The sequence below is a fragment of the Dermacentor albipictus genome, chromosome 9 (genome assembly GCF_038994185.2).
Source record: "Dermacentor albipictus isolate Rhodes 1998 colony chromosome 9, USDA_Dalb.pri_finalv2, whole genome shotgun sequence".
Classification (NCBI taxonomy): Eukaryota; Metazoa; Arthropoda; class Arachnida; order Ixodida; family Ixodidae; genus Dermacentor; species Dermacentor albipictus.
Window position 1 is genome coordinate 109,164,714 of NC_091829.1, and position 13,916 is coordinate 109,178,629.

Sequence of the window (13,916 nt, forward strand, 5' to 3'; positions counted from 1 at the left end):
TCGAAGTACTTCAGTTTCTCACAGTGGTGCAGTCACGTTTGAAGATTACTGCAGTAAAAGCCATTCATTTGTTGCAGTTCGCAAACGGAATAGCTGTATGGGTTGTCGGTTTCGCAACTTATCACGCAGCTTGGCAACGACAGACAGGTCATCATCATCATCAGCCTAGCTACGCCCACTGCAGGGCAGAGGCCGCTCCCATACTTCTCTAACTATACCGTTCATGTACTGATCGTGCCCACGTTGTGCCTGCAAGCTTCTTAATCTCATCCGCCCCACCTAACTTTCTGTCGCCCCCTGCTACGCTTTCCTTTCCCTTGGAATCCAGTCCGTAACCCTTAATGACCATCGGTTATCTTCCCTCCTCATTACATGCGTCGGTGTGGCACACACTTAGACCTGCGCATAGAGAAGACGAGAGTCTCTTCTCGCGCTCTGTTTCGCGCTATCTATCTATTCAGTGTGCATTTTATGTTCAAAAAAGAACTTTCCTTGTTTAGTCTCTCTTCAAGCGAGGCGTCAGTCTTTACGTGACAATTGTGTTATCTGGACGCTGATTAAACGGTAGCTCAGATGCCACGCCGCTGCGCAGTTGGGCGCGAGGTCGCGCGGTTTCCATTTCGCTCGCATCACGATGGCAGGAGGCGTGCAAGAAAACGCTGGTACGAATTTTGACCAGCTGGAAGGCGGGGTGGGCAGGGGTCCAAAGTACGATGCGCGAGCGTTTTTCCCAATGCAGGCCCCTAATCGAACCCTCGACCTCTTACTGAGCAGCGCATAAATGGCAACGGGCGAACACAATGTTTCTTTGCGTTTTTTTTTTTGTCCTGGCTGTTTTGTACACATTACAAGGCGTTTCGAAACGACCAGTACGACAAACATAAACATAAAAGAATGTCCTTAGAAGGCAGAGTTCGCCAGTAAAAAAAAAAATAGGCATAAAAAAGACGCTATACCAACGCTGCTGTGTCCTTCGTCAACCGGTTGCTCCGGTGCCGTGTTTCCCTGTCAGATCAAACACCCCGCCGCCGACTCCACCCGCTCGTCCCCTTTTTCGCACAACCATCCGCGATCGTTTCTCGTGTCCCTCTTTTTCTTTTTTTCGGTAGCCCTTTGTCGAGCGGCGCGTTTGAGAGGAGGGGGCCACGCAGGAGGAACAGGGAGTCGAGCTTCCCTCCTCTACGGAAACGTTCACGCCCTCCCCAATACTCGGCGTCACTAAATCCGTGCAGTGAAGCGAAAGCTACGGGTCGCGATCGGCTCGATGGCCCAAAGCAGCAACGAGAACCAGCTGCGGTGTGTCACCGAGAGGACGCCCATTTGCAAACCGCTAATGACTTTCCCATCAGTTATCTTTATCTCTCTTTTTCTCTCTTTCTCTCTCTCTCTCTCTCTCTCTCTCTCTCTCTCCAGCACCCTTTCCATCAGTTATCTTTATCTCTCTTTTTCTCTCTTTCTCTCTCTCTCTTCAGCTAGCGTCGCACACGTAGGCGGACAACACGGTGACGACTCTCTCTCTTCTGGTACTATATTTCCTGGTTGATTAAAACGCTCTGCTGGAACATCAAGGAATGCGCCAAAGGAAGTAACAAATAGATCACTTAATGAAGTGCTACTTAATGAAGGCTACAAAAGAAGGCTACACAGTGACAATGCATCCCAAATTACACGCACCGTAATTGGTGCTCCCTGTTAGACCTTTCGTGCCACAGGAGGGGGCAAATTATGCTTTTGGGACTACATTACCCGTGATGCGGCGTGAACGGAGACCAGCCAGCATACGTGCAGACATGATCCGAATTGTATGAAGTTGATAGCTATATGGGTGGAGAGGAGTGCAAAAGTGGCTGCAAAATCGTGATGCACGCAAAACCGTCCGTGCCTATATTCAAATGTGAGGCACCAAGTGCAAGTTAGGCATTAGCGGCACGCGAAAGAACAAAAAGAAACGTGCAGGTCGGAACTGAGGTAAGGCTAGGAGGCAGGGTAGTCCATGCCGCTATGTTGGCTGCGGCCGCAGCCAACATAGCGTAACCTGACTGCTTCGCAATGCAACTCACGGCGACTGTCGATACAAACAGGTGGGGCACTGTCCACTTTGCTTCTGCTGCTGATTGTTACTCGTTACCAGACCGCCATGTGCGACGACATAAGTAAGCTTCTCAGCGCATCTCGAGATGCAGATTTTATTTCTGCTCTCCTACGAGAAGGTGCACTGATTTTCTTCTGCCAATAAAGTCGCACGTCCTGTTCACTCACTTATGGGTTGTTTGTATGGACGTCAGTAGAGGCTCTTTGGTCTCCAGTAAATTAATGCGCACCAGTTACGCTGGTGCGTTCTAGTCAAATAAGCAGCTGCCGCTGCTTATTTTCGTACCACTGCGGAAGGTACACTGCGGAATAAAGTTTGCTCTTTATTCTATGAACGCGCTCGCTTGTTCCTTCGAAGACTGGCCGTAGGATACATGGACTGGTCGGACCTTGTTTGTGGTTCTTGCGAGCTCTTTTCTTACGCTTGATCTACCTTCTTTGTCCTAAATTTCAGCGATATCAATATCAAAGCGCCGGAGACCCCGTGAACAAACACAGTCTCGAATAACAGCGGCCGTTCAGCAGGTCGAGGTGGCGAGATGGAAACACGTCAAGCCTCTGAACAGGGTCACTTGCCGTCAAGCAATTCGTAAAGTCATTCTATGGCGCTTGTCGGTGCACGCCTACCTGGCGTAAAGGTTTCAATTTCGGGCTTCTGCGCTGGAGTTCATGTGTTCAAATCCTGCTGTCTGAGAATTATAATAATGATTCTTTAATTAACTACTACGCAGTGCTTTGTTAAATATTATGAGCTTACAAAGTCACGAAGCCGCTCGAAGGAGTAAGTTCAGGCAAATCCACGTACTTCCCGTAATTCCCATGCCGGATAGACCGCCCCGATTTCCGTCAAGTAGCCGCTGACACTAGCGCCAGGCTTCCATCTCATTCTAAGAAACTGCTTACATAAAACTTAAGGCAGCGACGTTCTTTTAACTTTACGCCAGAGCCCTTCATTGAGGCCAGGCGATGACGTCAGTGCGTCCCCTTTGGTGGAGCTCAGCCACGTGGTTGCGCTAGTGCCGTCTCCGCAAAAACTAGCGCGCAAGCGTCTGCTGGCTGCCGAACATTTGTTTTCTTGATTTTTTGTTTATGGTCGCGTTGGTACCATAACACTTGCCCGTAGCCAGCGTAATGTGCTGCGTATGGCAATGCCAGCGGAGCCTTTCACGCAAATTGTGACACCGCTAAAGTGTCGTTGTTGAAGTTTCTCTTGCGAGGTGCTATATTGCAAAGTCTGAGGAATGAAAGAATGTGTAGAATGTGTAGCGGATTTTACACGTCCGCGATTTGAAGGATCTCGTGGACGGAAGTTCGACCGCTGTGAAGAAAAACGTGGAAGGCACTGCTTCCGGGGCTGCGTTCTTGAGCACGAACAACAAAAATTTTCAGAGACTAATAGACATTTCACTCAAACAAAACAAGCCCGGTTGGAGTTAAGAAATTTCCAAGCAAACGTTGTGCACACGACTTTTCTGGTTCATTTTCTGCAACCAATCTTTACTAACAAATTTGCGACTGTTTCAAAATATCTCACGATACATATGGAAATTATCCTATCGTATACAATAATTGCGGTAGTATCTTTCATCTGTACCTCAAATAACTTTTAACAAGTAGTAAAATAATAAAGAAACCTTTTTCATCAAAGGCGGTTGACGATGTTTTCTTTTGAACGATTGATGGACAGATTATAATAATGCAGTTTGAAACTGCTTTTCGTTATTTCCCTTGCCGTTTTCTGAATGTTCAAATAGCCACCTTCCCTCCACACCTTGTATTTAGGCAACGCTGTACGACTTCTTTCATCGCTTTCTGATTTGGCAAACCCTAACTGCTACCCAATTCTTTGCACCCAAAGAATGGTACTACGTACTCAGAAGAAGTTTTGAGTCGCAGATCGTGCATAAAGGGTTCACTTTACTCACTTTACCAGAGCTTTAAAGTACCAGAGCTCACTTTACTGTATAGCTGGTGCTTAGTGTACGCGTTGTAACTAAATATGAGACGGGTAGAAATTCGGCCTTGTTTGTACAAAATACTTCAGGTGAAGCGAAAAAAAAGGAGGGCGCAGATTAGAACATTCTCGGCGAACAATAGCGTGGCGTCAAGGATATCGCAACATATAAGCAGAAGAAGCATCGGCGCTAAACACAGTGACATGGGGTAATCTAAATCTTGCCTGGGACCGTGACCGCTGACAAATGCTGCTTGGAGTGGCAAAGGTCCCCTATCATGAAGTTGCATGTTAGTATTTAGACGCACCAATTTCGGTAGGTTTAGCGGTAGCTTCTTCACCGATATATACACATGCACTTAAACCTAAACTCCAGCTTCATATTTCCTCCTCATTTTCAGCATTACGGACTCCATATTTCATTTCAGAAATGACATATACCCAGTGTATTTTCATCATCGTCATCATCATCAGCCTGGCTACACCCATTGCAGAGCAAAGGCCACTCTTCTCCAACTACACCAGTCATGTGCTAATTGTGACCATGTTGACCCTGCAAACTCCTTAATCTCATCCACCCAGCTAACTTCCTGCCACACCCTGCTACGCTTCCCTTCTCTTGGAATCCAGTCCGCAACCCTAAATGCACGGAGCAAGAAATATAGGAGTGGAAACTCCGCTGTTTGCGGCGACCAGAAAAGGTCACAAGCCCGCGGATATATTTTCATGCTGGCGCCACCTGGCGGCATGGGAAGAAATTACCGCTGTTTCCGTTGCCAGGGCAACCGGTCGAGTGTTGCTCCCGTTCGGCCGCGCGCGCCTGACTAGCCCGAAAAGCAACTGCTGCTACGCTTCAGCCATTTGAGCACAGTAAAAAATAAAACGCGTTTTCCATGACAGCTATAAGATGATACGTAGCTTCTGGTTGTAGCCAGGGCTATTTTGCTCCGTGGCGGGCGGTTTTCGGCTTTTTGCGCTTGCGAAACTGATGGCTATCTCGTTCCTAATCGCTCAAAGGGCGACCGCTTCTTTCTCGCTCTAGTGCTCACAGGGGTGCGCTTAGGAAGGATGCCGCCGTGCATGTGTTTCCGTTCCTTTTCTTTTTTATAAGACTCGCGAAAACTAGTTGCCCTAGCTGCTTGGCGATAAGAGGAAGATTAGCGGAAGTTTGCCACACGTGTTGCTTTTTTTGATGGGCACACAACAAAACAGTTTTCTTGAGTGCGCGCACCTACGCAGTTCGGTTACGGCGTGCCCGCTGAAGCAAACACCCGTGTCGTCTGCTTGTCGTCTGCTTTGAGCGGGTGCCGCCGGAGTGAGCGCCGGGCGCTGCTTTTTTTTTTCCGCTGTTGCTTCTACGACGCGCCGCATGGTGCCGCCACTGCATAGGGTAGCGTCGGCGCATGTAACAATTGTGACTTTATCTGGTCGCCCGCGCTCGCTCGCGCTGACGGGAGTTTCACCTCCTATATGTCTTACTCCGTGCCTAAATGTCAGCTGGCTATCTTCCCTCCTCATTACACGTCCTGCCCATGCCCAATTTTATTCCTAATTTCAAATCAGATGTCATTAAGTCGCGTTTGTTCCCTCACCCAAACTGCCCTTTACTTATCCCTTAACGTTACACCTATCATTCTTCTTTCCATAGCTCGTTGCGTCGTCCTCAATTTTAGTAGAACCCTTTTCGTAAGCCTTCAGGTTTCTGCCCTGCAGCTGAGTACTGGTAAGTCAAAGATGTTGCACACTTTTCCTTTGAGGCATAATGTCAACCTCCTGTTTATGACCTGGGAATGCCTGCCAAACGTTCCCCAGCCTATTGTTATTTTTCTGAATATTTCAGTCTCATTGTCCAACTCCACGGTCACTACCTACCCCAAGTACCTACCTCGCTACCTATCGTAAACTGCTGTTCTCTTCCGAGACGGTTAAGCATTACTTTAGTTTTCCGCAGACTACTTTTGAGACCCACCCTTCTGCTTCCCCTCTCCAGGTCAGTGAGCATGCATTGCAATTGGTTCCCCGTGTTAATAAGCAAGGAAATATAATCAGCGAATCACAAGTTACTAAGGTATTCTCTAATAACTCTTATCGCCAATTCTTCCCAATCCAGGTCTCAGAATACCTGACGTAAACACGCTGTCAATAGCATTGGAGAGACCGTATCTCCCTGCCTGACGCCCTTCTTTACTGGGATTTTGTTGCTTTCTTTATGGAAGACTTACGGTGGCTGTGGAGCCGCGAAGAATATCTTTCTGTATTTTAACATAGGGCTCGTCCGCACCCTAATTCCGCAATGCCCGCATGGCTGCAGAGGCTTCGACAGAAGATTGCCTGATTGACGTTTAACATGCCCTTCTGGCTCGAGATAAGCCTGAAACAACTGCCCGGCGACAACACATCGTTCTATCACAAAAGTTGCTTATGCCTTTATAATTTCTTGACAGAGTTATTCCTCAAAATTTCGAGGATGACAGCCCATACATATTATGAAACTAGAGAGCGCATGCTCTTTATCTCATATAATAAAAGTGGAAACAATAGCAATTTGATTGGCGCGTCTGTGCGCTCCCTGTGGGATCGACCAATGAAACACCATGCGTTTCCACCAATGACAGAGCGGCACGCACATCTCGCCTCCTTCTAGCACCACCAGGCTAGCGCTGACATTAAGAGTCAGCTTCAAGCGGAGCCGAGCACGAAAATAGAGGTTACACTAAAAAGGTTACGCTGCCGCGTCTGGACAATAAATTCCTACACACACAAGGATCGTTTGGCCGCGTCGACTTTGCGTACACAATCGTACGTCGAACCTGCTAAGAAGGGTGCTCGAGGTCCCTATAAACAAGCTTGGTCTCAGCATGAGCTTTAGTTTTACTTCAGCTCGAAACTTCCACGTTAGGGTGCAGCCACAAGAGTGTTTGCACATCGATGAAACACTTTTATTCTTGATACCAATCGGGCGCCTTTCTGAAATAATGAATTGTCGTCAATATTGATTTATCTTTGCATTCATTCTAGCACGATCGCTTTGTCAGTTTTGAAGACCGAGGAGAATTACTCTTACCCTGGTATTTTATTCTAGCTTTTTCTCATCCATTTTCTTCAAACCACCCAATTCTTGGCCGATTACCCCATGGTGGGTACGTGCAGCATTTCGTAATTATATCCATTTAACCCACGTTACACAGGACAACCTATGTTTGTGTGTTGATTCTAATAAACGTTGTTTAATCTGCAGCCTCTTGGCGAATGCTGCGTAGTGGGCACCAGCCAACATTTCGAGAATCCAACAGAGTGGCTATGTGCCACTAGCGTTTCGATAAAGCAGTACCTTGGGGTTATTCCACATCATGTTAAAGAAAGTTGGTTTTTGTAGATATGTGAACATTGTGGACTAGCTCATAATGAGATGGCATACAGAATGGGAAAGGCAGCGCTTGGTGGGCCAGTGGGTTTCTTTATTCCAAGCCTTACTCTGCTGGTGGTAACAAGGTTGCGATCGCGAATTATAGTCATAGGTAGAAAAAATGAGCTCCTCCTTGCTGCACGGAATTTCGTGCATTTAGCGCTCCCCTGGAATGTCCGGTCTTGTCCCTCTCGGCAATGGGAAGTTTCCATTACACTATTACGATGTCGAATACGGCAACTAAACCTGCACATGACTAGGCGTCGGTACGCACTATCAAACCTTCCTGGTTCATGTGGGAATGTAGAATCACTGGAGCGTTTGCTCTTACTTGGCGCAAATATAATTCCGATGAAAACATCTGCCTAGAGCAGCCCTTATCGTGTGTATGCATTCTGCTCGGAGAGATTAACATTTTATCATTTGCGGAGATTTGCGAAGTACCCGTGGTCGAGATTGAAAGGAGGTGTGACAGACAGTACATGAGTACATCATTGCGACTGGTAGACTGTCATGTTAAGCACATTTACGTCATCATTAACAGTGAATCGCCTAATGTTCATAATGTGGCATATCCGTCATAATTGGTGTGACCTTATATATTAGTGAAACGGAAACAGAAAAAAATTAATATTTACTGTTATTGAAATATGAATATTACAGTTAAAAAATTTAACGGGAAGCAAAAAGTTCCGTATTGTGTTTCCACTGAGGACTTTGCTCATACACCCACTTCGTGGGAACGTGCGAAAATTTGAAGGAAAACGAAAAGAAGAAGTGAAAATTCAATTTTCCACACGCAGCAAGCATTCATTGGCGAAGATATGTGGATCTTTTTTGCGTATGTTTTTGCAGAACTGTTCTTAATGGCAAGATACTTCCTTTCCTCTGCAGAGGCCAGGAGGAGCCAAGATGACGTATACCTGTCGCATCTAAACGGGGTAAGTGCAGCTTTGGGAAGACGCGCTTCTTCGACTGAGTGACCGTTCCGCCGTTCTTTAAACATTGCGGTGGTTACCACTGTCTATACCGCTGTTGAGCAGCTTCTTTTTGTGCGTCTCGTGTCACCTGCTTTCTGGAAGCTTTAAAAAAGCTCAGGTGGTCAAGCTTAGCCTGCAGACCTCCCCGGGCGTCTCATAGCCATCCGTCTTGCTTCGGCAAGTTCCACCTTATGTTATCACATCCTCATTTACGCTTGTTTAAGGGAGGGGTGCTTGTGCAGATGAAATTCTGGCACGTTTAATAGGAGTACACATCTGTACGCGAGTAAGTACCGGCAACACTCTATGGTTGTCCCTCTTTCGGGTCCCTCTTGGAGAATCACTGTGTGCCCCTAGTGCATAACGTTCATTAGGACACTAGTGGAGTAAACGTGCCTCGCAGGGTTGCACGATAACTTTCCAGGTTATAATCTTACATGTGACAACCAGCTACTCCGTCGAATGGGATTCTCTAGCTCGGTGTTTTTTGCCCGAGCATGTACGCACGCAATACTATGTTAGAACGGTGCAGGTGGCGTTGCATTGAACCCAACCAGTGTTCCTCCAATGAGCGACTTCCGCTTTGCCCGCCAGGACTCATAAAGCAGTGCGCTCACAATAAACGGGGGGCCTTTTTCGTTTGAGACTTGGGCTGTTGTCTGTTTTGTTCTTCAAACAGTTCGTGTGCCCCGACACAGTGGCAGCAACGCTAAACAGCACTGTTTCCTTAAATTTCATGTTGGTTCGTCCTATGTGTATTTTCTACATGGATGGAACATTTTCTTTGTTCCATCTAATTCTCAGACGAGGCCACCATTTCCCACGGTGTCCTCGTGCCTCGCCCACTGGGGAACCAGGGAAGCCTGGGTGGCCGCGCTGGTTGCCAGGGGACTAACCCGGCTGCTGCTGTACTTCTGGGCCTCAGAAATCTACCGGCTGCAGCAGCCGGGGATACCCGAACCAGCGCAGCATATCGACGGCTGATGCTGCGCAATAGTCTCCTACGGCGATCCAGTGGTGGCCACTGCGCTGGCCTCCCTGCCGATTTATGGGCCTTATGAGTACAAGGAGGCCCACGGTGTGCTGGCGGCAACTGTCATGGTGGGGACGCTATGCATAGTGTCAGCAGCGACCTACCTCAAGGTCATGGCGGAGAATGAGGAGAGCGTATGTATTCCTGCAACATGCTTGCGACCTACATTTGTGGCAAATATTTGCTCAATAGTCAAATAATTATATTATGTCACGTGGATGGAAACAATGCATTGCACAACGTAAATACACGGTCATTCTGTAAACATTTTAAGTGTTGTTACTCGTTTTGCAACAGACGGTTCTGTGATACTGGATACTGAGTTTCTATAGCTTACGATAGCATAAACCAATAAAGAATTGAGGAATTACAGGCACATGAGCTTGCTTTCGGTATTGAACCAAGATAATTTCCAACCTAATCAGGGAAACACTGGACTCCATTCAACCAAGACAATCCGCGTGCTTAACGAAGGGATATTCTATAATCGACCAGATGCTTGTCATAAATCAGTCAAATGTGAACATTTAAGTACACTTAATCTCTGTATATGACTTTCATTCATTAAGAAACACGACTTGATTCAGTAGAGATATCAGCGGTCATGGAAGCACAGCGCAATCAAGGAGAATTCCAGAAGGAAAGTAGAAGATTGCCATTAAAGAAAAGGGTCTCGGAAGGAGGCACAATATTGTCATTGCTATACACTGCATGCTTATACAAGTACTCAAGGTACCCGACTTCGGTGGCTGAGCAGTGAAGATCAATGGTGAATATATCGGTAACCGTAGCTTAACAGAAGACATGTGTTCTTCGGCAACAGTGCGCATGAATTGAAAACATTTTATTTAGTATTTTAACAGAGGCAATGCAAGGGTGGGGTTGAAGAATAATATGCAGGAGACAATGATAATGTTGAACAGCGAAGCAAGAAAACAACATTACATCATCGCCAGTCAGCATTGGTGCAGGAGCACGTTGATGTAGGACAATTCCTCCCACGAGATCTTGACAATCAGAAGTATATTCACAGAAGAGTAAATATGCGTTGGATGTGTACGTGAGGCATTAAATATCCTGACTGGCAGCTTACCACTGTCATTGCATAGAAAAGTGTGAAATCATTAGGTTATACCGGTGCCAACGTATGTCACAGAAAGTTGGACGTTAACAAAGAAGCTCGAGAAAATTTAAGCTCCGTACGAAGAACGATGGAACGAAACATGCAAGGCATAACGTTAAAAGACAGGAAACGAACGGCGTGGAGCAGAGAGCAAGAGGGGATAGCCGATATTTAGTTGACATTAAGAGAAAAAGAATGGAGCTCGGTGGGCCACTCGGTTCTGTGGACCGTTAACCTCTGGACCATTAGAGTTACAGAATGGCTGTCACAGGAAGGGAAGGGCACACGAGGGAAGTATAAAGATACGTTAGGTGATGAAGGGAAGGCATTTGCAGCTGCATCTCGGAATCAGTTTGTTCATTAAGAGCGGAGTAATTGGTGCTTGCTGGAAGAGGTCTTCGTCCTGCAGTGGACATAGAAATAGGCCGAGGCTGATGATGGCGATATCATCGAAGTACTTCAGTTTCTCACAGCGGTCTGGTTACGTTTGAAGATTACTGCAGTAAAAGCCATTCATTTGTTGCAGTTCGCAAACGGACTAGCTTCGTGGGTTGTCGGTTTCTCAACTTATCACGCAGCTTGGCAACGACAGACACGTCATCATCATCATCAGCCTAGTTACGCCCACTGCAGGGCAGAGGCCACTCCCATACTTCTCCAACTATCCCGGTCATGCACTGATCGTGCCCACGTTGTCCCTGCAAACTTCTTAATCTCATCCCCCCACCTAACATTATGCCGTCACCCTGCTACGCTTCCCTTGTCTTGGAATGCAGTCCGTAACCCTTAATGACCATTGCTTATCTTCCCTCCTCATTACACGTCCTGCCCATGCCCATTTTGTTTCTTGATTTCAAATAAGATTTCTTTAGGTTGCGTTTGTTCCCTCACCCAATCTGCTCTCTGCTTATATAACCCTTGACGTTACACCCATCATTCTTTTTTCTATAGCTGTTGAAGTCTTCCTCAATTTAAGTAGAACCGTAACTTTAAAGCTCCAGATACCTGCCCTGTAGGTGAGTACTGGTAAGTCAAAGCCGTTGCACATTTTTCATTTGAGGGACAATGGCAACCTCCTGTTCATAATCTGAGAAAGCCTGCCAAAAGCACCACAGACTATTGTTATTCTTCTGATTATTTCAGTCTCATGATCCGCCTCCGCGGTCAATACCTGCCCTAAGTAGATGTATTTCTTTACCGCTTCAAGTGCCTCGCTACGTATCGTAAACTGCTGTTCTCTTCCGAGACTGTTAAACATTACTTTAGTTTTCTGAAGAATAATTTTTAGACCCACCCTTCTGCTCTGCCTCTCTAGGTCAGTGAGTTTGCATTGCAATTGGTCGCATGGGTTACTAAGCAAGACAATAATATCAGCGCATGACAAGTTACCAAGGTATTCTCCATTAACTCTTTTCCCCAATTATTCCCAATCAAATTCTCTGAATACCTCCTTTAACACGCTAGATTAGCATTGGAGAGATTATATCTCCCTGCTTAACGCCTTTCTTTACTAGGATTTTGTTGCTTTCTGTATGGAGGGTTAAGGTGGCTGTAGAGCCGCTGTTGATACCTTGCAGTATTTTTACATACTGCTCGTGTACACCTTGATTCCGTAAGGCCTCCATGACTCCATGCTAAAATAATGCGAAGTATCTTGTTGTGCTCTTTCGTAAATCCCTGATGGCATCAAGCCTTCCATCTGACTGGAAAACCGCTCAAGTTATTGCATTCTTTAAGAAGGGTGACCGCTTACTAGTACAAAAATCTCTTCCTATATATTTAACTTCTGTACTTTGTAAAATGCTGGAGCATATCATTGCAATATACATAAATGAGTTTCTTGAACAACACTCCGTAATAGGTAACTTTCCGCATGCTTTTAGAAAAGGATACTAGACAATGACACAATTAGTTACATTAGTCTATACTTTTCCAAAAACTTTAGATAATCAAGGTCATATTGACGCCGTACTTATCGATTTTAGCAAAGCGCTTGACAGGGTTAGTTATTTCAAACTAATGCAAGAACAAAAAGAAATTAACCTTCCCGATATTTTCATTTCCTGGATTGCCGAATATCTAACCAGCAGAGTGCAATTTGTTTCAGTTAATGACAACGACTCGAGTTGTCTTCCAGTCCCCTCCGGAGTGCCCTTGAGAGGTGTCCGGGGGAAATAGTTATTTCAGCTGTATAATAATGATATTGTTACCGTCATTACACCAGGAACAGAAATGTGATTGTTTGCCGATGACTGGGTGTCATTTCGTCAAATTACGTGAGCGGAAGATCAAAACGAACTTAACAGGAGCCTAGACAATGTGGTTCATTGGTGCGGTGAATTTCGTATGAGTGTTAACGCAGAAAAATTTTTTATTCAGATTAACCATAAAAAGAACCCGTTAAACTATACTTATCCACAAGGCTCATCAAGATTAAAACAGCTTCATAGTTACAAGTGTTTAGGCGTCACGATAACTATCGATCTTACCTGGATCTTGCACATGGAATACATAAGCTCATCTGCATTCCGTAAGCTATGTTTCCTAAAGCATAAGCATAGAAATGCCCCCCTTCCCCAAACTAATAAACTCCTAGCATATTACACCTACATCAGACCGAAACTAGAATATTTGTCTATTTGTCTAAAGAAAACATTAATTAACTTGAAAGAATTCAAAGAAAGGCTCTCCGGTTTGTTTATTCAAAAGGCGGAATAGCGGATTCTCCTACCGATTTTATGGCGACTAACAATATTGAAACACTTGAAGATCGAAGAAGTAAATCTCGCCTTCACTTCCTTCAGCTGCGACTGAATCGTAAGCTCGCAATAGACACCCCCGCCCCCTCCTTATACTTATCTCCTCTATCCACACGACATACAAGAACACCACAACACGAAGTCAGTAACGCCATATTTTGCGAGAACTAATTGTTACAAATTTTCTTTTTAACCACGCACCATATCGGAATTGAACCATCTTACAACTTCGCCGTAATTTTAATAACACTTTTTTCCGCATTCTGAATTGTCTTGTGTCCCGCATTCTTATTCCTGTTGTAGAGTTAGTATGTTTTGCCTCTCCTGCTTGGACCCTGTTGTGGTCTGCAGTATGTATTAAAGAAAAAAAATTATAGACTGCTGAGATTTCGACTGAATCATACCCTTTCATGTAATCAATGAAAGCTATATATAAGGTTTGGTTATATTCCGCTCATTTCTCTATCACCCGAATGATAGTGTGAATATGGTCTATTGTTGAGTAGCCTTTAAGGAATCCTGCCTGGTCCTTTGGCTGACAGAACACTAAGGTGTTGCTGAATCTATTTG

General features: G+C 45.5%; 2 protein-coding genes across 6 annotated transcripts in view; one reads left to right on the forward strand and one right to left on the reverse strand.

Moving 5' to 3' along the window:
* Window positions 1-13,916, reverse strand: part of LOC135913566 (zinc finger protein 26-like) — a 209,300-nt gene that overhangs the window by 103,650 nt on the left and 91,734 nt on the right. The gene's annotated exons all lie outside the window — the stretch shown is intronic.
* The window catches only part of LOC139049608 (uncharacterized), a 61,809-nt gene that overhangs the window by 38,939 nt on the left and 8,954 nt on the right, over window positions 1-13,916 (forward strand). Inside the window, exon 3 of one of the 3 annotated variants that reach the window (XM_070525220.1) lies at window positions 9,236-10,332. The exons of the other annotated variants lie outside the window; for them this stretch is intronic. Coding sequence (XP_070381321.1) covers window positions 9,236-9,415 — 180 coding nt within the window. The 3' untranslated portion in view covers window positions 9,416-10,332. Of the gene's footprint in view, window positions 1-9,235; window positions 10,333-13,916 lie in introns of those variants that run through there. 3 annotated transcript variants of the gene reach the window in all.